This window comes from Cyprinodon tularosa, unplaced genomic scaffold, assembly GCF_016077235.1.
Source record: "Cyprinodon tularosa strain WSP-4 unplaced genomic scaffold, ASM1607723v1 ctg610, whole genome shotgun sequence".
NCBI classification, from domain to species: domain Eukaryota; kingdom Metazoa; phylum Chordata; class Actinopteri; order Cyprinodontiformes; family Cyprinodontidae; genus Cyprinodon; species Cyprinodon tularosa.
The window spans coordinates 362,327-387,235 of NW_024039353.1; the positions used below are offsets into that span (position 1 = coordinate 362,327).

A 24,909-nucleotide genomic window follows, 5' to 3' on the forward strand; every position below is an offset into this window, starting at 1 on the left:
TCTAATAGTGGCTTTTAGCTCTTCTGAATTGTTGGGTCTGGTGTATTGCATCTTCTTCTTCACAATACCCCATAGATTTTCTATGGGGTTAAGGTCAGGAGAGTTTGCTGGCCAATTAAGAACAGGGATACCATGGTCCTTCAACCAGGTACTGGTAGATTTGGCACTGTGTGCAGGTGCCAAGTCCTGTTGGAAAATGAAATCTGCATCTCCAAAAAGTTGGTCAGCTGCAGGAAGCATGAAGTGCTCTAAAACTTCCTGGTATGTGGCTGCGTTGACCCTGGACCTCAGAAAACACAATGGACCAACACCAGCAGATGACATGGCACCCCAAACCATCACTGACTGTGGAAACTTTACACTGGACTTCAAGCAACGTGGATGAAGTGCCTCTCTTCTTTTCCTCCAGACTCTGGGACCTTGATTTCCAAAGGAAATGCAAAATTTACTTTCATCAGAGAACATGACTTTGGACCACTCACCAGCAGTCCAGTCCTGTTTCTCTTTAGCCCAGGCAAGACGCTTCTGACGCTGTCTGTGGTTCAAGAGTGGCTTGACACAAGGAATGCGACAGCAGAAACCCATGTCTTTCATAGGTCTGTGTGTGGTGGTTCTTGAAGCACTCACTCCAGCTGCAGTCCACTCTTTGTGAATCTCCCCCACATTTTTGAATGGGTTTTGTTTCACAATCCTCTCCAGGGTGCGGTTATCTCTCTTGCTTGTACACTTTTTTCGACCACATCTTTTCCTTCCCTTCGCCTCTCTATTAATGTGCTTGGACACTGAGCTCTGTGAACAGGCAGCCTCTTTAGCGATGACCTTTTGTGTCTTGCCCTCCTTGTGCAAGGTGTCGATGGTCGTCTTTTGGACAACTGTCAAGTCAGCAGTCTTCCCAATGATTGTGTAGCCTATAGAACTAGACTGAAAGACCATTTAAAGGCTGTTGCAGGTGGTTTGAGTTAATTAGCTGATTAGAGTGTGGCACCAGGGGCCATCAATTTTGAACCTTTTCACAATATTCTAATTTTCTGATATGATGAATTTGAGATTTTCATTTGTTGTCATTTGTAATCATCAAAATTAAACAAAATAAACATCTGAAATATATGAGTTTGTATGTAATGTATGAATATAATATACAAGTTTCACTTTTTAAATGGAATTACTGAAATCAATCTACTTTTTCATGATATTCTAATTTTATGACCAGCACCTGTATGTAAACAATTTCTTATGTTTTCTTGTGAATCAGCACTATATAAGTTACATTTAAATTAAATATAAGCACACCCAAGTCAGCACTGTTATCAGCAGATAAACGCTTTGTACAAAGATGACTAAAGAAGAAGTTTGACGAAATTTCAGTGAATCTGCACAGGAATCCTTCAACATACAAAAAAAAAAAAAAAAAAAAAAAAGGTGTTGAGCTTGAGTACTCAAAAATTAGACTTCCAGCTGATGCTTCTGATGATTATTTTTCTTCATCCTTCATTTTTTCAATCGAATAAGGAATCCCCTGAGCATGATTTGACTTTCTCCAGGCTCCTTGGAATATGAACAAATAACTGGCAGGAAAAATCTGCGTAACCAAGTCCTCTCCTTATTGTCCTGCTTTGTGTTGTGTTTAATTTTTGTTGATACAACATATTAGTTGTAACCCTGCTCAAAATAAGGAGAGTGTGTTAATCCATCTTCCTTCTTCTTTAAAAGCTTTGTATGATACAGTTTGTGGCTCTCAGTGGTGATAAGTGGGAGCATTCCAGGCGCGGTACCAGGAACTGAAAGTTCAAATAAGGAAATAAACAGAAATATAGTTATACATCTCATAGTTATACTGGGTAGCCTGCAATTTAAGTTGTCTAATCAACAGTTATTAATCTAGAAGTGAGATTTGACCACATATGTCAGTTGAGTATGCAAAGTTGGTTATATAAGACTGAAATAACACAAACAGCATCAAAAGCTAATGTCTATTATAAATTTATTTGGGCTTTTTTTGTATAATCTCAAACATTTGTAGCAGAAATATGATTTAAATAACATTTGTTGTTCATTTGGTTTTATAGACTTTTACTCAAGGCTGCTCAGTGGCGCAGTGGGTAGCACTGCTGCCTTGCAGCAAGAAGGTTCTGGGTTTGATTCCTGGCCTGGGGTCTTTCTGCATTGAGTTTGCATGTTCTCTCTGAGCATGTGTGGGTTCTCTCTGGGTACTTCGGCTTCCTCCCACAGTCCAAAAACATGACTGTTAGGTCTAACTTCTCTAGATTCTCTTTAGGTGTATGTGTGAAAGGTTGTATGTACTGTTTGTCTCTGTGTTGCCCTGCGATGGACTGGCGACCTGTCATTCACCAGCACCCCTCGCAACCCCAATTGGGACAAGCGTGTCAGATAATGGATGCATGGACTTTTACTTAAGTATCAACTGAGCTAAGATAACCAGGAGGAGGTAATAAGACTTTTCACATCAGACAATATTTCAGCTTCACATAAGACACACTCAGTAGCATGTATTTACCCAGGCGTACTGTACGAAGCTGGGTTGACCTGGGAGGTCAGAGCAACAGAGGCAGCAACTGAGAGGCTGTTGGGAGATGGTTCCCGACTTGTGCTGTTTGGAGATGAATTTGATGAAACTGAAAGATAAAGGACCAAACATTGTTCAAAACCATAGAAATATTATTATAGAAGGATTTTCATTAGTGGAAGAAGTTTCATTATTTGAATTTCAAGGGAAACTAGCCAAACTGTCTTCTTTTTTGTCAGACAGTCATGACAGTTATCTGGTAAATTGAGGACGGTACTCACCTGCACCTGAGGCCAAAGGACTATAGGACCTGGATGTAGAAGCCTGAAACCGTTTCAAAACAGACGTTAGGATTGTACGAATGTTAAGAAATAGACATCTCTATAAAATCAACGAGTGCTTTTACTCAAAATGTCTGATATTGTTGTTGAAATAATGTTGCCCCATTTATAAATATCATTCATACTTTATTCTCACTCTTTTCAGGCTTCCAGAGATTCCAATTAAGAAACATGAAATTAACTTTAATCACCAAATCCAAAACTAGATTGAATTTATATGAGTAAAGGATTAAAATATCTCAACAAAGTAAAAAAAAAAAAAAAGAAAAAAAGTGCACTACTAAACTCATGAAGGAGATTAAAAAGAAAACAACATTCTTTATAGTAATGGCTGGAGGGGGTTAGAGGTTAGTCCTTAAAAGGTTTAATTTTATTATCAAATTCAAGTTAAGAGAGGGATGGGTTTGACAGTTTACCATTCTGGAGTTGTAGCTGTGCGATTTGACTGGTAAAGTAGCTACTGGGCAGTAGATCCTCTTCTCCTTCTGACGGCGGTTGCAGAACCAAACTCGAACAACCTCTTTCTCCATGGAAAGCTGCTCGGAGATCAAGGTTATCTCCTCTGAGTTAGGTTTTGGATTCTGAAACCAACAAGAAAAAAAAAAATCAGAAATCTGTCTGTGCTATCTGGATAATTTCCAGAACAGTGTCTCAATAGTATGATTATCCTTCAGTCTTTAGACTGATGGATTTGATCACATTAACTTTACAGCATCTTATGTTGACAATGGGTATTGTCACCATATTAATTAACATGCATTGTGACATTATTAACATGCTTAGAATTTCTAGTAATCTACCACAAGAAATGCTGTTAATTTGACGGTAAATTATAATACAGGTGGTTAAAATTGAAATTTTCTGGGGGGGAACAACAAAGATTGACCATTTAATGCTAATTTTTTTATCTCTGACAGAAAAAGGGTTTAAGGTTAGCATTTTAGCAGGTTCACCACTAAGGAATGGCTTATGTTTATTGATTATACTAAATTTCAACATTATTTAATGTTAACGGTAAAGAAAGGCACGTTTTATGAATTAAAAGTGGATTTTAAAGAGCTAATGGTTTATTTTAGAAAGCTGGCTCGACTTGCAACCATAACACATGAATAATATTTGAATTTTGTTTGGGAATACACCTTATTAAGTACTTCTTAGTCATGGATAAGATTTTTTGGAAACGGCTCAGCTTTATAGATTATATGGTAAGATTAGTACATATAAATTTAACTATTTAGATCTTAAACTTTGCATATCAGAGGTTCAAGCTCACATTCAGTAGGATGACCTGCACATAAAATCTAGTTGGTTACAGGATTTCAACATTTCTTTCAAGATCATATTTATATCTTTAATAATTTCGTCTATCAAAAAACATCTAGCCTTTTTTTTTCCTCCAAGAGTAGAAGATGAAAATATTGTGCAAAACCAAACCATCGCAGTTATATATTGCATTATTTCACACCTGTGAGATCGGCTGAACATTAGCTAGAAACATACAGAATCAAAAGCAAATGTATTATATGATGTTCCTGAAATTATTTAACATTCTTTAGAGATCTTCTTTGATTCTGAGTTCTTGGTGGGTAAAGTCAGGTTGTTTTTTTTAACAATATCATCATCGTTTCATTAGCATTTTAACTTTCTAAATCATTTTGTTTATTAAATAACAGAATTCAACGTTTGTTTGTCTTGATCTTACGTCAAGAAAACGTTTCTCCAACGTCAGCTTGATGTTGGTTTCTATGCTTGTCCTCTTTTTCCGTTTGCGTCCGTATCCCTCCATCAGAGGAGGCAGAGAGGTTTGAGTGTTCATCGAGTCAGAAGGTGAGTTTTCTAAAACATGAGAAAAAAAATTAGCGGTGTAATCAGCTCAAAAAAGCAAGAAAACAACACATTAAATATGCTAAATTATATTCCATTATAGTAAGCTTCTTCTAGTGTTCTAAATATTTTGTGAATTTTGTCACTAAAGTTCTTTTTGAGGTGCCTCCCTAAAGCATATTTTTCTATTATAGATCCTTATTATAGATTCCCCCAATGATGAAGAACTATGATCACCCTGCACTTCAAAACCAATAATCATGATGCAAATAACTAACACATTTTGGGAAACTGATATTTGCCTTTCAGGATTTTTTCTCAAAGGCCAAAGCTCTCTTATTTTGTAGTTCTGTGTACCTGCATCACTGAGCCACTTCTCCAGCAAAGGTTTGAGCTTGCACATGTTTTTGAAGCTGAGATTCAGAGCCTCAAATCGAGATATTGTGGTCTGGCTGAAATCATTCCCATAAAGTTTTCCCATTGCCAGGCCCACGTCTCCCTGTGAGAAGACAAAATAATGACAAGACGAATGAAGCAAGCAGAAAATAACATTTCTAAAATCTCTGGAATGGTGACCATCCATTACAGAAAAACGGAAACACAAGTGAACAAAGAACTAGGAAGATATTCACATTTAAATCCAATAACAGGTTAACCAGATTTTCAAACTTTTGGCTGGTTTTCAGGATCCTCAAAGTAAATCAATGTTATTATCTTTCTTTCAATACCTGAGTGAAGCCCAGCTTGATGCGTCTTTGCTTAAATGCTTTGGCAAACTGCTCCAGTTCCTCCAAATCATTGGGTTCCTCCTGCGGGGCCACAGATATGTGTTTGGGCATCTGCAGGTGTGACATGTCCATGTGGTTCTCCATAGAGGGTCCAGCCAACCCGGAGCGACTCATAGCCTGCATTGGAAAACCATCCCACAGACTGATCTTCAGCTTTACGAAGGCATTAAAGGGACAATTCAATCACTACAAGCATAAAAAGGAACCCACAACTTGTTTTAATACTTTCAGTGTTGTTTTTCTTTGCAACGCACAGCACCACATCTGGTGAAAACCCTTGCTAACTGTCATTAAGCATGGTGGTGGAAGGCTGATGATCTGGGCTTTTCTTCCAGATAAGATCACTTTAAATTAGGCATGAGCTTCTAAATACACTTAGGCGTTCCTCAATTAAAGGTTTATGGTGAAACTCAATATAGGAACCATTCATGGGAGAAAATAGTGCAGGTTACTTTTGAACTAAACAGAAAACCTAGAACACGCTGCAAATACGACCTAAAAATAAGTCAACATTTCTTAAATTAAGTGTATTTATTCTAAATTTGAGTAGGTAAATAAGATAATTTGCAAATGGAATTACTATTTTTACTCTTAAAATAAGATAATTAGATAATTATGCTCTTGAAATAAGACAATCCAAGTTTTTTTTTCTCATTTTAAAAGTAAAATGTCTTGTTCCATTGGCAAAGTCCCTCACTTACCTACTCAATTCCAGAAATAATGCACTTTGCACTTATTTTAAGAAAAAATTACTTATTTAGATTTCAGTTTTTTGCATTGCATAATGGCTAAGAACAAACAAACAGAATATTACTACTGCAGTGTCCTTTAAGATTAAGAACAAAGTGAAATTTTCTTTCCTCGGCTAACAATAGCAGTGCATGAATAAACACCCATAAACCTCATTTCAACTGAATCAATACAGGTATGAACATGAGGAATCACCCCACAGGGATTTTACGGGATCAGTTGCTTTAACGGGTTGTACCATCAAACCACTGAATGCTTTTAAGTGAATAGTTTATTTAAGCTAAAGGAACTATTCGTCTCCACTTCTGCACGCAGATGCTCTAACACTGAAAGCAGGCCAACAGCAGTTCTATCATCTTCTGACAATTAAAAACTGTGAGAACTGAGAGCAGGACTGACCTGTGGAGTCAGCGCTAGCCCAGACTGATGCTGAAGAAGACCTTGTGGACTCTGGCCGGGAAGGGAGAGCAGGTTCGGCTGCAGGAGGGCTGCCAAGCAACACAGCAGGAGGTTTATCAATAACTGCTTTGGATGGACAGAACTGAGCATCTTTCTGTACATTTACATTTAATTCCACATTTTTTTATCTCTTCTCACACTGAGATTTATCAAACTATATCTTTGACTACCATCTCAAACTGCATTCTATCTTCAAACTCAATTGTTTTTTTTATAGAGGAGGTCATATTTTTTCCCAGTAGTTACTTGCTTAAGTCTCTACTTGAACTCTGGAAATAGAGGAAGCTCACTGAGACTCCACCTTGGTGGCTGGAGGGACTCTGGGAGATTAGGAAGGGGGAGGGAGTCGACAGGTGAGACGGCGGCATCAGAACCAGTTGCTGCATTGGATGGAGGGAGGTGAGCTCCTGAAAATACAACATGTAGAGTTGGGTTTATTTTAGAAAAGCAAAACGGGAAGAAAATTTGTTTATATTTAGAAGTTATAAGGGTTTTTTAATTTCTTTAAGTAGAGAAAACTTTCTGGTAATCTCTGATTAAAAACCTACAATTTTAAATAAAAGGATTGTATTTTTTTAAATATGCAAAAAAACAAAAAATCTCAGATGTAAACGTAAATATGCAGAGTTGGTTAATTCGAGTCATTTTATGTGGTCAAGAGAGCTTTTTTAGCGAAAAAGACTTATAAGCACGGTGGAAGCTCTGTAATACTTGGGGCTTACTTCTCCTCAAAAGGCCTTATTACTATGGTAATAAGATTCCCAGGAAATAGTTTATCTCACACAAAATCAGACTTCTATGGTTGTCTTGGTCGACACACCTAGATCTAACTAAAATCCCCATGGGTGAGCTGGAGAGAAGGGAGCACAGCAGAGGAGGAGTCAGAGATCTCTCTCTCTTGCTGTATGATCAGTGTTTGGTACTGTCTGGTAAAAAGGTGGTTTATACAAATTGTAAATGGGAAGCAAACTGGTAATTGTAGGATGAGTGATTTTAGATCAGATTACGAATCTTAAATGAAACATAAATTATTTTTTTTCTCATCTTTGTCTGTGATGGTAACAGATATATAATGAGAAATATAAGCACAGACTCTATTTAACATGACTTATTTTCCAGCAGATGGAATGGAGCCACTTTGAACTGTTATCCGTCTAACGACCAGCAGGGGGCGACTCTTGTGGCCTCAAAGAGAGGAAGCCTCCACTGCCTTCATTGTCATGGGCAAGGATTTTCCTAATGAGTCCATGGGACAGGTTTTGGTTTTCAAGTCATGCTCATTGCTAAGTGTTAGTAAAATATGACATCATTTAGGGAAAAAAACAAAACAAATGAAAAATGTTTTTTTATGGCAAGCGCTATAAGATAGTTTAATGCTTTTTTTGGGATTCTTAATGTCCCATCTTCTTGTAATACATCATATGATACCATTAAAAAAAAAATTTTTTCAAATTGTTTAGGATAAATCAGTGTTACACAGCATGTGGAAACTTACTGACAAAGGAGAGCATGATTTAATGGGCTTTGTCTTACCCCTGTCAGCTGACCCCCATGCACCGGAGAGCTCTGTGTGAGGTGACATGTCTTCACAGAGGAGGTTGAATGAGGAGAGTCGTTGAGGTCTTCTGTTTTAATCTAAAGTGCAGCAAACATATAAATAAATAGAAAAGTGGAGATATGAGAATAATTGTCTAAATGTGACAGAGGCCATAGAAGCAGGAAACATATGTTTCCGACTGCATTTTCACAGCATAGATGCAGACCAAACTCACAGGCCTCACAACCTGTTTGGTCGCTCTTTGTGATAAAAAAACACGATAGACGGTCAACCTTCCCTTTGGGCGAACCGCTATGCAAATATCCATTCCCCTAACTCCCCTTGGCACTTCCTCAAAATACAGAATGAAAAATAATAATAATTACGGTGCTGCAAACTGTGTAATTTGTTTCTAATTAATCAAACTGACACTTAAAGTTTGTAAACCTTTTGATCTGGAAACATTCCCAGACATTTCTTAACACCATCAACTAATCTTAAAAGACTAAAGCAAATGCTTTCTGGCATAAAGAACACCTATGTTGTCAACAAAACACCACGGTTAAACTTTATTGCCATGGAAATATGTTCAGTTGAAGTCATCTTCTTTATCTAAAGAATCATTCCACGGTTGATTAAATAATTTTAACTTTTAAAAAACAAAAACATTGTGAGGTTAGTGAGAAGGCATTTCTGCAGCACCTATTTTAGCTTTATCAGTGTAGTTTGCCGTGTCACTTGGGAACCATGTTTCTAACAGAAAGATTAATATTTGACTAGTATAAGACAGTAAAACATTTTTATATTTACATTTAAGTCTAAAAAGTTTAAAATTTTTATCAAAGTGAATTATTTTCTATCAAATAGCACAGACAACGGATATTTTTAAAAAGCCTTTAGGATATTATATCAATCAAGAAATATTTAAAGTTTATTTAAGCCATATATGCTGCGACAGCATTGATGCAATCCTGCAAATTGAAAGCATGTGGTTAAGTATGTTAATCCTTGCTTTTTACGTCAATGAATATAATAATATTATGTTTAGATTTTCATATATGTTGAAGTTTTAAAGCAGACATTCAGTAGTTTTTAGATAATTGAATGATCAACAGGAACTTGGTGTAGATCCTGGTTTGCTCTGTCAAAACACAGCCTCTTTGTCCTTAGGAACAATAAGAGGTTCAGCTTTTTGTAACTCAAAACAAAGGTTATTTAATGAACAGACTTGGAAACGGTTCAGCAGGCCAGGCTGGCCAGTGGCAGTGGAAGGATGCAATATTTTTTTTTATCTACAAATATGTTATTGTTCATTTCTTTTTTAGTAAATTAAGCTGGTTTTTAAAATGTTGATTTTGTACTGCAACAAGATGTTTCCTCCCATTGGAGCTGAACATTTTGTTCATGGTTGGTGTAAAAACATATTAACGTTCTGGCATTTTACGCATCAATTACTAATTTTTCAATCAAGCATAGATTGTGTAAAATGATGCTAATTCCAACGCTATTGCAAATGACTCTTATTATCAGCCTGCTGGCTAAGTTTAACGTTTAGCTTATCTCAGTGGTTTTCAAACTGAATGCCACCAATGGGGGTCATGGTGGAAATTTAGAGAGGGGAGAAGAAGCTGATTTATATTATTTACCTATTCATTGAATACATGGTAAGTAAATTGTGCTTTGATTTTTAAGACTTTAGCAACACTTCTGGGTAAAAGTTACATGACGGCTGGTTATGATTGGAAATGCTGAGTTAACCTTAACATGTCGAAAATGACATTAATGGTGCTTTAGATTGAGTTTGATTATTCAAAAAAATCAAATACACTTGCACTAAAATCAGAATTTCTAAGTTCACCCTGACAATAATCATAAACCCAATATTTACCAGTGCATACCTAACCATTTACTTAATCTAAATTCAATTTACTTTTAAGCTCTAAACCTAATTGAAAGTGGGGATGAGCAAAATTTCCTCTCTTTGATACAAACCGTCCTCAAATTGATGCAGAAATAGTTTAAATGATCCTCACTCTGATGCTAAAACAGGAGCACACTTCCACACACGATGTTTTGTCCACCTACACCTATGGGGACTTCGCCTTCTCTTCCATTTCAGTGTATTAGCCCTCCATAACAGATCCTCACACACATATTTCCTATCACCGATCAACTCAACCTCAACTCAGTTTCTCACCTCAGCCCTAAAGCCAACCCAGGAATAGAACCTTTCCTCATAAGGACAACACAATTTAGCATATTCCTAGTAAAACTGCAGGGAACAGAACAGGAAAAAGAGGAGCTGATTTTATTCCCCACAGCGGAAGAGTTACCCTCATCAGTTTTTTCTGGTCATGGTTTCCCCTTTGGACTTCTTTTTTTGAGTTTCTTTTTAAGTTTTCAGTTATTTATGTCTGTTTTCTTGGCCATTGGTTTATTTTCCATTTTGTGTTATTGTAATTGTTTTCTAGTTATATTGAACCAGTGCTGTGTTTTTGTGTTTCTCTCTGCTGCCCTCATGTGCCAGTCTCCTTTTCCCTTGCTCCCTTCTAGTTGCTTCTATCCACACCTGCTCCCTATTAGCTGATTACCTCAGTCTTTGTTCTGTCTCCCATACATACAGTTACTGTGCAGTTCCCCGGTCCTTGTTTCTCGTCGTTACTATGCTCCTCATGTGTGTTTTCCCTGACGTACCCTGGTCTTTGTTTTCTGTTTTTTGTTTTTCATTTCGCTTCTGTTGCCTTCGCGTCTTCATTAAATCAGCAAAAACTCATCTTCGCCTCCTTGTACTCTGCATTTGGGTCCTCTGCCACATCCACCAGCATCCATCCACTGTTTTGACACACAATATGTTTGGAGCCAATACTAATTCACTACACTTTTTAAACATGAGAGTGGCGTCACTCATATGGTTTTAGACACAAAAGAAGGAATTCAACAAATATGCAGTGAATTGTCAAAATGATGTCCTTATCATCATCATCATGCAGCAGGAAAATGATCTAAACTATCACGTACTAGTTTAAAACACAAAATAATGCCCAGTCAGAGACCAGACTTAGATCTAACTGAGATGATGTGGGATGACCTTAAATCAGCCTATTTAGGCTTGAAACCTTTCCAGATTTGCTGAATTGAGACAATTCTGCCAACAATAGTGCTCCAAAATTGTGGCAGAATCAGTTATTAGGTTTAGATTGCATAACTTTTCTTTTATAAAGGTTCATATTTTCTTTGTAAATATTCCATATATTAATCAAGTGTAATTAGCTGTTAGTAATTCCTTATGTTATCTCTGTCATTAAAATTTGTCTGGTGTAGGGCTAAAACAATTAATCATATTAATCGATTATTGAAATAATCGTCAGCTAATTTAGTAATCGATTAATCAGAAAAATAATTGATAGATTAATTGATTTGTAAAATAATCGTTAGTTGCCGCTTAGTCTGGTGATTATAAAGCACAGCCATAAGAACCAACACATCATAGATCCAACTGTGGCTCTGTTGTGGCACATTATACTGTTTTTTCCATCTATCTAACTGTTTTGATTAACTGTGGGCTCTTTTAGTTTGTTTTCCACTAAAGATTTTCCTTTCAGTGAAGAATCATTCTCCTAAATGTACGGTAAGCCATACATGCATCCTCTCTGCGATACAGACAGCCCAGCATTGCATGTGGTCATCTTTGACTATCATTTCTCTTTCATTATGAGATGTATTTATTTGACCAACATTGGATTGCATGCAAGCAAAGAGGAAGGGATCATATGTATAAAAAAAGATCATCCTGAGTCATAGCGTTGGAAACAGAGGCCTCATTCACACAATCCTCATTCATAAGAATTTGGACACTGGAAGTGATGTCAGGCACCCACCTGTCGATTGAAGTCTATTCCGTTTCGTTCTGCATGTGGAAAGAGAGAAAAAAGGAAAACAGATCAGAAATATATAGCCTTCTGTAAAATAAAATCCAAAGCAAATCAACTATAAGACCATTATGAAAGAGCAAGTGTTGGACTTTAATGTATTTTGTGTTACCGCTTTAACTGCAAATTCGAATTAGAAAATTTGTCAGAGTTTTTTCATTATTATAGAGATTTTGCCCTTTAAAATACATAATATTTAAGCATTTACTCTTTGATATTTGAAGAGTAAATAAAGCCTCTTTAATTTTTCGATTCAGTTTTTTGTGCTTCAAGTTCAAATACTACCATTGCAGAAAATACATTTAATAATCAGAGGTTCACCAATCATGCTTTTTTTTTTTTTTGGATTAATACAATACATTTGTTTTCATGGCTTCACTTACTCATTTCCTTTTTTGGCTGACTGTCACATAAAAAAAAAGAAAACAAACTGTAGATTCCTCGCATTAAGTTGCTCATAATGTGAAGTTGATGTATATAAAAAAGGTGTGAACTCTTGATTTTAAATGATTAAATGTGAAAGAGAGGAAGGCAGATTATTACGTTTTACTTCCAGATCACAGATGAGAAATTATCAAACAATAAATGAATATTCTGGTCCCTGACCAATAATCTGGATCATGTCTATTTTTAATATAATAATGCACAGTTGAAATTCTTATCAACAAACCGATTAAATAATGCTCTTTTACAGGGAAGTTCATGAACTGAACAAATTATTGTGACATTTATATCAATTAATAAATAAAAACAGAGATAAAACAAATAGATACAAATAAGAACTAAAACTATATATTATTTTAAATTCATACATGAGGGCTGCACAGTGGCACAATTTACAGCACAGCTGCATCCCAGCGTAAAGCTTGGGATCTTTCTACGTACACTTTTTCCTAATACATTTATAGCCTCTTTTTATTAACTTCGCCAAACAAAACATAACTGATTGGTTAATAGCCTTGGATGCATGATAGTTTATCCTGTTAGTGACCCAAGACCTTGCATGAAACGTGGGTATAGACAATGAGCGGATTTCTGATGACTGTTCATTCAAGTAATTTCAATTAATGTAAGATGAGTGAAAATGTTTAATGGGACTCTGCAGAGTTATCAGTGGGTAAATTTAAACAAACAAGCTTCATTGAGAACATAAGATGAAGAAGAGAGCGTAATAGTTGCACTGTGGTCTGTAGTCAAATTCCTACGTTTGTTTTACATAGCCCTTAACCAACTAACCAATTAATTAATATACTTTCAGTTATATAATGATTAATAAAAAATGCATAGGCATTTAGATATATTTTCAGTAAAAATAAAAAAAGTAATAAACTTGATTCATGATCACATTTATTTCTAAATACATTACTTAATTCAAAAATTAAACAACTGATTCATGGATTAAATATTTTTATAGAGCTTCAGAATTTCTTCCAATTGTTCATAGATATACTGGATTTTGGATATTATGCTTGTTTTTGTATTTTCTTTTTATATAATGCTTTTAAATACATTTAATTAAAACCCCAGTCTTTCAGCAGGCAACTTAAGTCGTAAATTGAGTTGACATAATTGTAAATATATCTACTGTGCTGTAAAGACCTCAGTGAGTTTTTATTTAAAACATTAGTTGAACAACAGCATTATTAAAATGGAGAAACACTGCAGACATATCTGACAGAAAGTTATGAAAGAATATTCTTTAGCTCTGTAATCTCATTAACTCTGTTCATATCAGTCATCTGGACATAAAGAATATGACACAAATACTAATCCAACAAGACAGAATAGTTCACCTGGTTTAAGAGCCCAGCATTTAATAGAAATAGCCAAGAGGCCTATTTTTCCAAGGGGGCTTTAGTTTTCTGCAGCTTTGGTGATGGGGGATCTGGGACAAACATTAGTCCTACTCCATGAATCCAGTCGTTAATCAATGTAGGAGAAATTGTAAACATGTGGAGGAAGATGCTTGTGGCAGAAGAAACCAAAAATGAGCATTATGGTAAACATTTAAAGCTATATTTCTCTAGGTAATCTAACCATGTGCATGGTGGCAGCATCATGCTGTGGGAATGCTTATTTCGAAAGAAGCTGCTCAGAGATGTTTAGAGGCAATCCAGAGGTAAAACCTCAAGTTGCTGGTGAGACTAGAGTGGGGGTTCATTTTTCAGCAGAGCAACCCCAAATACAGAGACTGAGCTAGAATGCTATGGTTTAGATCAGAGCGGCCATCTTCAAATGGTTCAGTCAAAGTCCAGACCAAAATCAAATGGTTTTAATGTGGCCAGACTTAAAAACTAATCTTCCCAGATGCTCACTCAATATAAACTTTAGCTCTTTTTCCAAAAAAGGAATAGTAAAAGATGGATATTTTAGTTTTACAGCAGATTGAGACTCAGTCCAGTGGTAACCAGGGTAACAGGTGGTGCAGCAAAGTACTGAATGGAGAGCAAATGCATGTTACATTATTCAGATTTTATTTCAGAACAAATGTCTCACAATGAACCACTAATTTGTGTTTGTTCCCCACATTAAATCCTGATTAAACACATGGAAATTTGTGTCGCTAATGTTTCAAATGTAAAAAGGTTTAAGCTATCAACATACCTTTGCAAGGTAATAGACATGTAAAAAAATGCACATCTTTTTAAGAAGATTCACAGATAGAAGTCAGTGTGTGTGAGGAGACGATCACAGAGGACGGTGGTACAAAGGTTTACTGGGTAAGCTCACATCATTTGAATGTCAAATTGGGCCTATTGGGCTGTGTGTGAGAGACAGAGAGAGAGAGAGCAAACGAAAGAGGCAGGGAGCTGCTTTAAACACAAAATGCAAATACACTTTTAACCCCCTACCCTACCCCCACCTCTCCAAACCAACCCTTCACCCCCTCCCTGCAGCACAGCCAGCTTCACAGCCAAGGTTCCAGTATGGAAATGACCAGAACATGCAAATCAGCTCTGAGTGCAGGAAGCCTCGGCCTCAACACGCACGCACACGCCGGCACACATGTGACCTGCAATAGTTACACATCAGTGCGCAGACACAAAAAGTCACTAGCTACATAAAATAAATATTTTTTGTTTTGTCTAGAAAAAAAAATCTGTAGGTTCTAATATCAAGCAAACAGGCAAATTATCAAAAAAGCTGGAAAACTAGAAAAGACCAGAAAAAGAAACAGAAAACATCTCTAAAAATATATTTTTTCAAATATATCACGTGTGAAATAGATTAATGACTGCTGTGTACAATATAAAATATTTTTTTTGCTACCAAAAAGTTCATTTTATTCTTTAAAAGTATTAATGATCATATTTTCTGCCTTCCTAAAGATATTTTAGTGTTTTCCTTTAAGAAGAAGTTGTGTTTTCCCTTATTTCAGAATAGATCCTAAATGTTTATCAAACAAGTTGTATTTCTACTCCTGATTTACGCCTTATTCAGTCATTAAGAGGGTCTCAATCTCAATGAACCTCTGTTGGGGATACATATAAAAGGCAAACTCATAAAAAATCTAATAATATAGGAACTGTAGGCCCTTTGTTTCCATCAGCCTGTTAAAAAGAGTTAGTTTCAATTTCTTTCTCCAGATCTGGGAGAATAAAAACGTTCATATTTTCCATGTTCTGAGGTTCTGGCCCCAGTTTGGGCCAATTTTTGACAGGAAAGATGAAGAAACCAAAATAACTACATGACACCTTGTGAAGATACATATTAATTATTGTAGTACTCCACATTTCTGCAGTAGATTATTAAAAGATTGCTTCAATCACTGACTTTGAATAAATGCAGGAAACCAACAAAACTGCAAACATATGAAATGGTGAAGAAAAATGACCCCCATCTGTACAGAATCCATGGAAAATGAGAAAAATTATTTTTTTAGTGAGGGAACAAATCAATAAATATACACACTGAACTTCTCAATATTTTCGGTTACTGCATTTGTACTGAAAGCAGTTTTATTTTCTGGCCATATCTAAAAAAATACTGTTTTTCCCAATCTGGGACAAACATTTTCACCTTGGAATGTCATCTGGTCCCTTTACCTCACTTTTATAAGGATAACTACAACTCACAATTTGTTAAGATCGTATGTTTAAATGTAATTATTTAATTTTTTTTCGATCATTCACACTAATTTATAGATGTTTTCGTTGCTATTGTGTCCACTTAGTATACCTAAAAAAATGGCGGTGGGTGTTAATTAATATCTCTTTTTTTCCTAAAAAAGCAGTCTGCACGTCTTGAAATGGTCTTAGTTTGCAGGGATGACATATAAGGTGAAAGTGTGTTGATGTAACTAGGTGGAGCATAATATTTCTGATTAAGGGGTCTAAACAACATTAAAGGCTTATTTAGATTTGCCATAAAAAAGACAGAAATATTCCAAATGAAGTAATGCCATCTTATTTTGGTTTAAGTTTGTAATAGCATAATTACTGAGATATGTGCATCAATGAGAATTACCTTGTGAATCTGCTGCCATAATTAATCAGGTTAGTTTAGATGTTTTTTATTTCTACTTCCAAATGCTCTTAGATTGATTTAGATCAATTTAAAAGGATCTGTCGGTTCAGATAATACACCTATTATCAGAAATCTCAATCATTTCTACTAAACTAATAAGTATATTATTGGATGGTTACAAAGGCAAATATGGCTAAATATTGTTTAATACAATCTAAATAAACTGGCAGTAATTGCAGACGAATATTTGGCTTTGAGCAAAAAAAGTTCAAGCATCCCTATCTTACAAATTTGACTCTGCAGCATAGCTCAAAATGTGATCTCCAGCTACTGATTTTTAAGACATGATGCTGAGATATCATCCAGATGACTCTGTATCCACAAGACTTAATCTTTGTTTTATTTCCTGTTTCACTAGTATAGTCCTGGGAGCTGGATAATAGCCCAACAGATTTGCTTTAATAAGTAGTAGACCATTATGGTTTGTTGCCACAAGGTTCCACTGGGTAATTATGTATGAAGTTTTATTAGATATGGTTTAGGGAATAAAATTATATGCATTGGACAGAGAGGGAGGTGAGAAAGGGAGAGGGGAGGAGAATTAAGACGAGAGAAATAGAAAGACAGAGAGGGAAGAGGAGAAAGAAAACAGAAAAAAAAATAATCACCACAAAACAAACAACACTGAAAATGCACAGTAGTTCCTAGAATTCTGCTTCCGCAGACAAGACAAGACAACAGTAAAAAGAAGACAACTTAATCCAGGCTACACCATGCAGATACTCTGTCTGTGCCGTTCAAGATTTGCCCATGTCAGCATGCTAACTGCAGGAAACTTCTGACTTTGCATGAAACCTGTTTTTATTACATGATTGCTTCCCTTGTTAATTTTTAGAGCACATGAGCGCATTAACTGTTTGTAGATCGTTAAACTTCAGACCAAGACTGTCAAGCAAATTATAAGAGTGGAAATGAAGAAAAGAAACTGTAGCATTAGTAATGGAGATGGAGCAACAATAGTAATGGAGTAACAAGCCTATACATTTGTATATATACTGTACAAATCAGGGACACATTAATAACCGTGCACATATTTCATAGAAACTTCTTTTTTATGTTTGGAATCCTGTTTAATACTCTTAGATATGCCAACAGACATGGCAAACAGAAAACAAATCATCAGCTGACTATTTTATTAACTATTCTTATTAAAATAGAATATACTCATTATGATGAAGTTCTTTTGTAATATTAAGAATACCTTTTAAACTAAACAAACACAACCTTTCAGCAGACATATAAAACAGACTTTGAAGAGTCCACATTTTAATGTTTTTTTGTGTCCTGATTTAATATTATAACCTTAAATTCCGGGTTTTCAAGTGGAAAAATCATCATTGCAAAGGAAATATTTAAATGCATTAGTCTTTGTGTGATTAATCAAGATAATTCTTCACATATTTAAGTAAGTTACTAAAATACATAAAGTTTTAAATAATATTCTTCAGGATTTCACCAAGTAATTGGTATAAATATGTTTTAATCATAACTTGGTAATTAAAAAAAAAATCATATTCCAGTAGTAGAAATGTGTAATATTAGAACTACATTTAGAACCATTTTAATGAATATGAGGGCTATTTTAGGTGCTCATACTGAGCCTTAATGGATTGTTGGTTTCTTTCTGCTAAAAAAGGAGGAGCTTGTCTCCAAACTCGGATAGATGCAGACCTGATTGATGTGAGGAGAAGCGCAAACTTCATTAAATGCTCTGTATCTGTCCACATTAAGATTTATATTTAGTTCAGACCGGCTCAGTAGAAATAACTGAATTTAACCTCACTGAATCAAAGAAACAAAAAACTGAAAACACACGAGAGGAATTTAACAGTTTTAAATGAGATGTAAATAATGAGGTCTCATATAGAAGATGCCTCCTGTCTTTTTTTTATAGGGTCAATTTGATTGGATTTGATACCAAAGAACTGCATAGTTTTCCTTTATGAAAGACCACAGGTTTGCAATGTTCTGTCTGCAGCACTGCTGAGTTTTGTTAGTATAAAGAAATAGATCAAGGCTGTGATCCTTTGATTGGCCCCGCCCAGTTCCAGTCCCAGAGGACCAGTGTCCTAATGGTGCAAATGTCTCCACAGCCTTTTGTTAAGTCTTTAACAATAATTACTCTGATCTCCCATTCCTGTAATTTAAACCATGAAGGGCACCACCAGCTAAATAATCACAGTTTTCCTAATTGGCCTGAAGATTTTTTTTTTTTTAAACAAATTCAATTTAACCTAATTTGACTCTTCTTGTGAAATATGAAGGTTTAACTGAAATGAATTTGGCCTTCAGTCAGTTATTTTCGTTTATATGTAAAGTGGTATATTGTAACATCCTCTGTGATGAAGTACTAGAATTAGAGAGAATTAAAAATAAGCTGGACTGAGTGGCTCCTTCAAACAAGAAAAACTCCTTTTCTTTTCTATTGAACTGAGCTCAGTTTTGTTCATTACTTTACTGCAAGTTCACAGTTAATGTAATTTCAAAGTACTTTACAAGATTAATAGCTTCAATCACCTCAAATAGTATGAAAATAAATCTCATTATTTCAGTCCTGTCCAGACAGGTCCAGTAAAGTAGTTCCAGATCAGTCTAAACCCATTTAAAGTTAATAAAATACAAGGCATTTCTACAGGTTATTAAGGTGCACTACATATCTACAACTCTACCACTCTAGATCCTACATAACAAGTAGTAATATTGTAAAGTCTTTCAATAATTGATTCTCACTTTCGATGTGTTTTACAGTAATCCAGCTTCTTATTATTGGTAATCACAATTTTAGGCTGGTAAATATTCTTCAATATCTCCATATTTACCCTATTAGGTCCTAAAAAAAAAGCATCTTTAATGTGTATTGTGTGTTTATTAATTGCTTGATCAAACCTCCTTTTTCCATATTAAAATAGGAGCAATATAAAATAAGGGGCTTTTTTGGCTTCTATTTCCATTAAACCAAATTAAGGTCCTTAGAAATGATTAAACATATCCAGGGTATTTAAGCCATGTGATAAATTAGATTCAGTTACTTCTAAATTGAAGCAATTTTTACTTTTCCTCATTGTAAGGGAGTTAATGTTTCTGTAATCAGATTATCGTATGTTTACGCAATAACAATAAAAAAATTTTTTTGGATTTTATCTATTAGTTGTCAGGTCGTGCAGGTTTACGGTAATTTGTTTGGTCCATTATAAATTCCCAAATACTGTTATTTTTGCCATACTAGTTCTGTTTTCTTGTTGTTGTTTTTTTTTTTTGCTAGGTGCTTTCTACTTCTCTTGTATATTTCTTAGTTTTTTTTGTATTCATTTTTTTTCTTGACATAATTACTATATATATTTGGATACATTCTCTTTGTTTCTTCTGTGGGTTTTTACCTGTTTATCTATGCTCAATCATTTGTCCCTCAGCCAGAGCATTCCTTTAATAGGAAAATTCAGTTCACCTGTGACTCCTCAATTTGTTCTTCCCTGTTTTCTCTGTTATTCTTAAACTCACAGTGCTTCCTCAGAACATCTGTCTGCACTTCGGTCCTAAACCTGACCCAATTATTTCATAAATCGATTGTGTAAAAACACAAAGTTGTAATAAACCTGAGGATATTAAATAATTTGAAATATCACATTTTTATTAAATATGAAATATTATAATCAAAATAGTCAATTAGGTTTGTTAATACATAATCAAACAAATACATGTAAATGGTTATTTTAATTTATCTATACCTACTAGGAAAAATCAGCTAAAGCAGCTCTTATACACAGACCAACTTTAATTGTCGGCCAACACTATTTAGCTTTAGACATTTGTTCGTTTGAACAACTCCACAGTCTTGACTCCCTATTTTCCAGATATTGTTGCCATGTCTGAATTTTATGCCTGTTTTATCACAACAGTATGATTGAGGATAAAAAAGATCCTCATGCAAAGGTTCACTTGGAAAATGTACTGAATAGAAGAGGTTACTTTATTTGACAAAAGTTTTTAAAAAGTTTCAGTGAAGCATGCAAAAGATGGGGGATAAATTGCAGAAAAAAAGACATCTACAGATACAGTTTCAAAAATGTATTTAAAAAGATTTTTTCAGGTGGCCCTCTTTGGTCAATTCAATTCAATTCAGTTTATTTATATAGCGCCAAATTCACAACACATGTCATCTCAAGGCACTTTACAGTTCAACCAGATCATACAGTCAAATTGATAAAAAGTTTTCTATCTAAGGAAAACCAGTTGATTGCATCGACTCATTGACTGAAATACAATCCCTCACACTAAGCATGCTTGTAGCAACAGTGGAGAGGAAAAACTCCCTTATAACAGGAAGAAACCTCCAGCAGAACCAGGCTCAGTGTGACAGCCATCTGCCGAGGCCGACTGGGGTTCAAGGAGACAGAAGCAGAGACACAAAAAGCAGCTGTAAAAGGCGGCCCCGTCCAGGAAACACACAGCCAGGCAGACGAGCTCCGAGCCAGCTCCTATGTCAGAGGACGAAGAGAGCACATCCACTCAAACAAGCTTTATTATCTGTTTAGGCTAAATTTGGTCGGATGAATAAGCTGGAATTTGTCTGAAAAATTCCTAGTGCAATGTCAACCTAAATTAAAAATAAAAAGACATACTTGTTGTTGGGTCACTAGACTTTAACTTTAAGTTTGTAACCATCAAGGCAAAGGAAGCTTATTCACGGAGCATATTTCAGTAGCAAGACATTTCGAAGTGCTCGAAATGGGATTCCAGCTTTGTAAGTCAGGGTGGAAAAATCATGCTTTTAAAATTCTCCTGAATGATCTGAATCAGCAGAACTTTAACTCTGCCAGGTTATTTTATTTGAATAAACCCGCCTCGCACATGGTTCTGGATACAAGCCACAGCCGCCTGGTCTAAGGGTATGAATAACACACATTGTCGCGTCGCGTGACACTAAAACTTTTCCCTTTTTTCCCTTTTCTTTCTTGCGTGCCATTTTCATGCTGTGGTGGTTTTCTCTGGGTGTTTCACTTCCTACCACATTTCAAAAGCATGCACGTTAACTGGTGGTTTTAACTTTGCTCCAGGGAGCCTCAGTCCGGTGGCCTACTGTCGTACTGCTAACCTGCTTAAAGTCCAACAGGTATTTCGCTCAGAGCAAGTTTAGACATGCTAAGGAAAAATAAAAGCAATGATTTTAAGCCAGAATTAGATTCTAACAGCTGTGAAAATTTGCCACCGTACAGATTTCTTCTTTGTTTTTGATTTGTCACTGTCTGATAATTCAAATCTGTATTTAAATTTGATCTATTTAACAAAGATAAACCAGATTAATAAACAAACAATTTCAAAATGATTTGTTCAGAAGTTATTAAAGGGGAAAAATTATCCACCCAACTCAGCTCTCTGTATAAAACTAACCATCCACATTGTTAAGTCATGAATTAACTCATAAGAAAAAAATGTTTTTTGATAAAGGCTTAGATACCCTTACTTGCCAAAGCAGTGGAATCATCACATTATTTAAATTAAACCTGTTTAATAACATGTAGTGGTGATTTTATCCTAATAGAGAGTCTTTGACATCCATCGTTTTATTAAAGGCTTTCTTTGAAAACTCATTATCCACAAACAGAAGCTACCAAAATTGCTCCAAAAGAGCCAACAACATCACTCAATCAGAAGGTCATTAAAAAATACAAAGCAACATCTAAATAACTGCAGGCCTCCCAAGCCTAAAATGGTAGTGAAACTTATTTTTAATTTAAAAAATTTAAAATAAGATCCAATCTCACATTTGAAAAAAAAAAAACATCCATTAGGGAAACTCTTTTAAGAGAAAACTCTTAAGGAAGTTGCATATCCCATAAATCTGGTGTAAAGTTAATCTGAGCTTTTTGGGGGAGTGGCGGCCTAGTGGTTAGGGGATAGAGCTTGGAATCCTGAGGTTCTGAGTTCAAGCCCCAGTCCCACAGACTTCCACTCCGAGTCTCTGAGCAAGACCCTTAACCCCTGATTGCTCCCCAGGTGCCCCACGATGGCAGCCCAGTGCTCCCCAAGGGGATGGGTTAACTGCAGAGGTAAATTTCTCCAATGTAAGATCAATAAAGTTCAATTGTATTATAGAAAAAGAACATCAGGACAGCCTCATTGCGCTAATTCTTACACATCAGGGTCAGGACGACCACAGATAGGCTTTTAGCTGAAACAGCTGGAAACTGTTCAGTTTGGCAGCTCAGCTAATTGACTAAAAGTTCTGGTTGGCTTCCATTAAATCAGAACAAGCAAACACAGAGCTGCTTCAGAAACTTGAAAACTTACTAGAATGAATGAATTCTGCTATCTACCAAAAAAAAAAATAAATAAATAAATAAATCCAGAAGGTGAGCGTAATTCTAGCATTTTATTATCTTATGTCAATCAGGCTTGGGTTGTGAAGCAGAACAATGATGCAGAGCACGCCAGCGAGTTCACCTCTAAACAGCTTTAAAAAAAAAGAGTAACATGTTGGTTTTGAAGTGAGGTAGTCAAGGTCCAGGCTTGATCTGAATTGAGATTCTTTGATATGACCCCAGAAGGTTGCTAATGCTCTAAAAGCCTCCAGTTTGAATGAATTAAAACAACAAGGAAGAATGGGCCAAGATGTCTAGGGCCAATTACTGTTTTCCACACAGGGCCAGTTTGGTTGAATAGCTTATCTCTCTTAATATGTTACATCATCATCTAAAAAATATATTTTAGAATTGTGTAATATAGAAAAAAATCTGTAGATCTGAAACAGCTACATGTACAATAAACAATCTGAGATCTAAAAGGGGAAAACACTATAAAGCACTATAGATATGGACTTGATGAAATGCATATTTTCAGAAGTAAACTTCTTGCACACTGGTTCATCAACGCAGCTGGTGGCTTCAACTCCAACTCGTGTGTAAACAAAACTTCTAGGAGGCAAGTTTGCGGAGGGAGCAGGTGCAGGTGGAGATTCACCTGAGATAAACGTTTTTTTTTTTTTTGCCTTCTAGTGACTCCTCACCCAAACCATGAAGAAAACCCCCATCTGTAGTGTCTCGCCTTGGAGGCACATGTGGTTTTGTTTGTTTTGGATCATCTAAGATATTTCTATGTTATGCTTTTGTCTGGAAGACACTCTATAGAAAACCTGTATAGAGACTTGATTTAAAGGTCTAAACGAACCAAAAACAGAAAGACATTTATCACTTCCACGAAACAGATAGATCACTTCTCTCATGGGTTCATTGTTTTAAATAAAAGTTCCACATTTTTATGCTGCTTCTTCCTGGTTTTTCATTGTGGCAGGCTGGCTGGCATCCTCAGCCTGTGGGCATTCAGTGTCATTGAGAAAAATAGCTTCAGGCGTGAACAGAAGCCAACTGCCAAATTGTCTGCACACAAAATCTCACAAAGCACCTAAATGTTTCTACTTTTTGTGACAAACCAGGCCTCATGCTCATTAAATACAGCAACGATGCTGCAAATATCGTATAGGTAAAGATCCTAAGACACCTAAAGGTCAAACACACACTTGCAGATCATCTAAAAAAATATATTGTTTTCACATCTCAATATCAAACACAGGTCTCCAGTTTAAGAGATTAAACCCACACCTTAATTTTCAGATTTGTAAACAGCGGAGAGCAAACTTGCTTAGTGGAGAAACTCCAGCAGTTTCACAGCAAACAAAGCAGCTTTCCTGACTCACATCTATGTGTTGGTATCCAGATTCAGCTCTGCTGAAGGTGAAATTTCCTTACCTGTCTGTTCAGCCAGAGCCTCCGACTGCTCCACCGGGTCTGAGCTCATCTTAATATCTGTAATGATAAATATAGCTGATTTTCCTACTGGATTGTAACTTAACAGGGACAATGAGGCACTCAGGCCACCCAGGAAAATGATCTTGAGTTTATTCTAATGTGCCCTCCCCTCCAAACTGCTGCACAAACCATAAGCATCCATAAGCTTGGTTCTCAAAGAGGGTCTTACCTTTGGTCAAAAGTTTTGGAGCCTCTTTCTATCTTCACTTTATTCAAGCAGATGAAGGTGTTGGGATAAAAACTTTTGGAAATCCACAGCTGCTCATCGGCATTTTCCTAAGTGGAGAAGCGTTCACCTCTGCAGTGCACCCTGCGCCGCCTGATAAGCTGATTTGCATATGCCTCTGTGCGTCCTATCCTCATTCAGACCGTTTGCATAAAACAACAATAGGGTTACTGCAAATATACAGCGTTCATTTCTGTGTGCG

General features: G+C 35.9%; 1 protein-coding gene across 1 annotated transcript; it reads right to left on the minus strand.

The window, feature by feature from the left end:
- Window positions 1–1,244: 1,244 nt before the first annotated feature.
- Window positions 1,245–24,803, minus strand: pou2f3 (POU class 2 homeobox 3). Its single transcript, XM_038307467.1, has 13 exons — window positions 24,651–24,803; window positions 24,422–24,478; window positions 12,102–12,130; window positions 8,220–8,321; window positions 6,988–7,093; window positions 6,627–6,715; window positions 5,418–5,594; window positions 5,047–5,188; window positions 4,568–4,701; window positions 3,282–3,446; window positions 2,806–2,848; window positions 2,516–2,633; window positions 1,245–1,778 (listed from the first exon to the last, which is right to left on the minus strand). The coding sequence occupies exons 2-13, from the start codon at window positions 24,468–24,470 to the stop codon at window positions 1,736–1,738; spliced, it is 1,197 nt and encodes a 398-aa protein (XP_038163395.1). The 5' UTR covers window positions 24,471–24,478; window positions 24,651–24,803; the 3' UTR covers window positions 1,245–1,735.
- Between the last annotated feature and the right edge of the window lie 106 nt (window positions 24,804–24,909).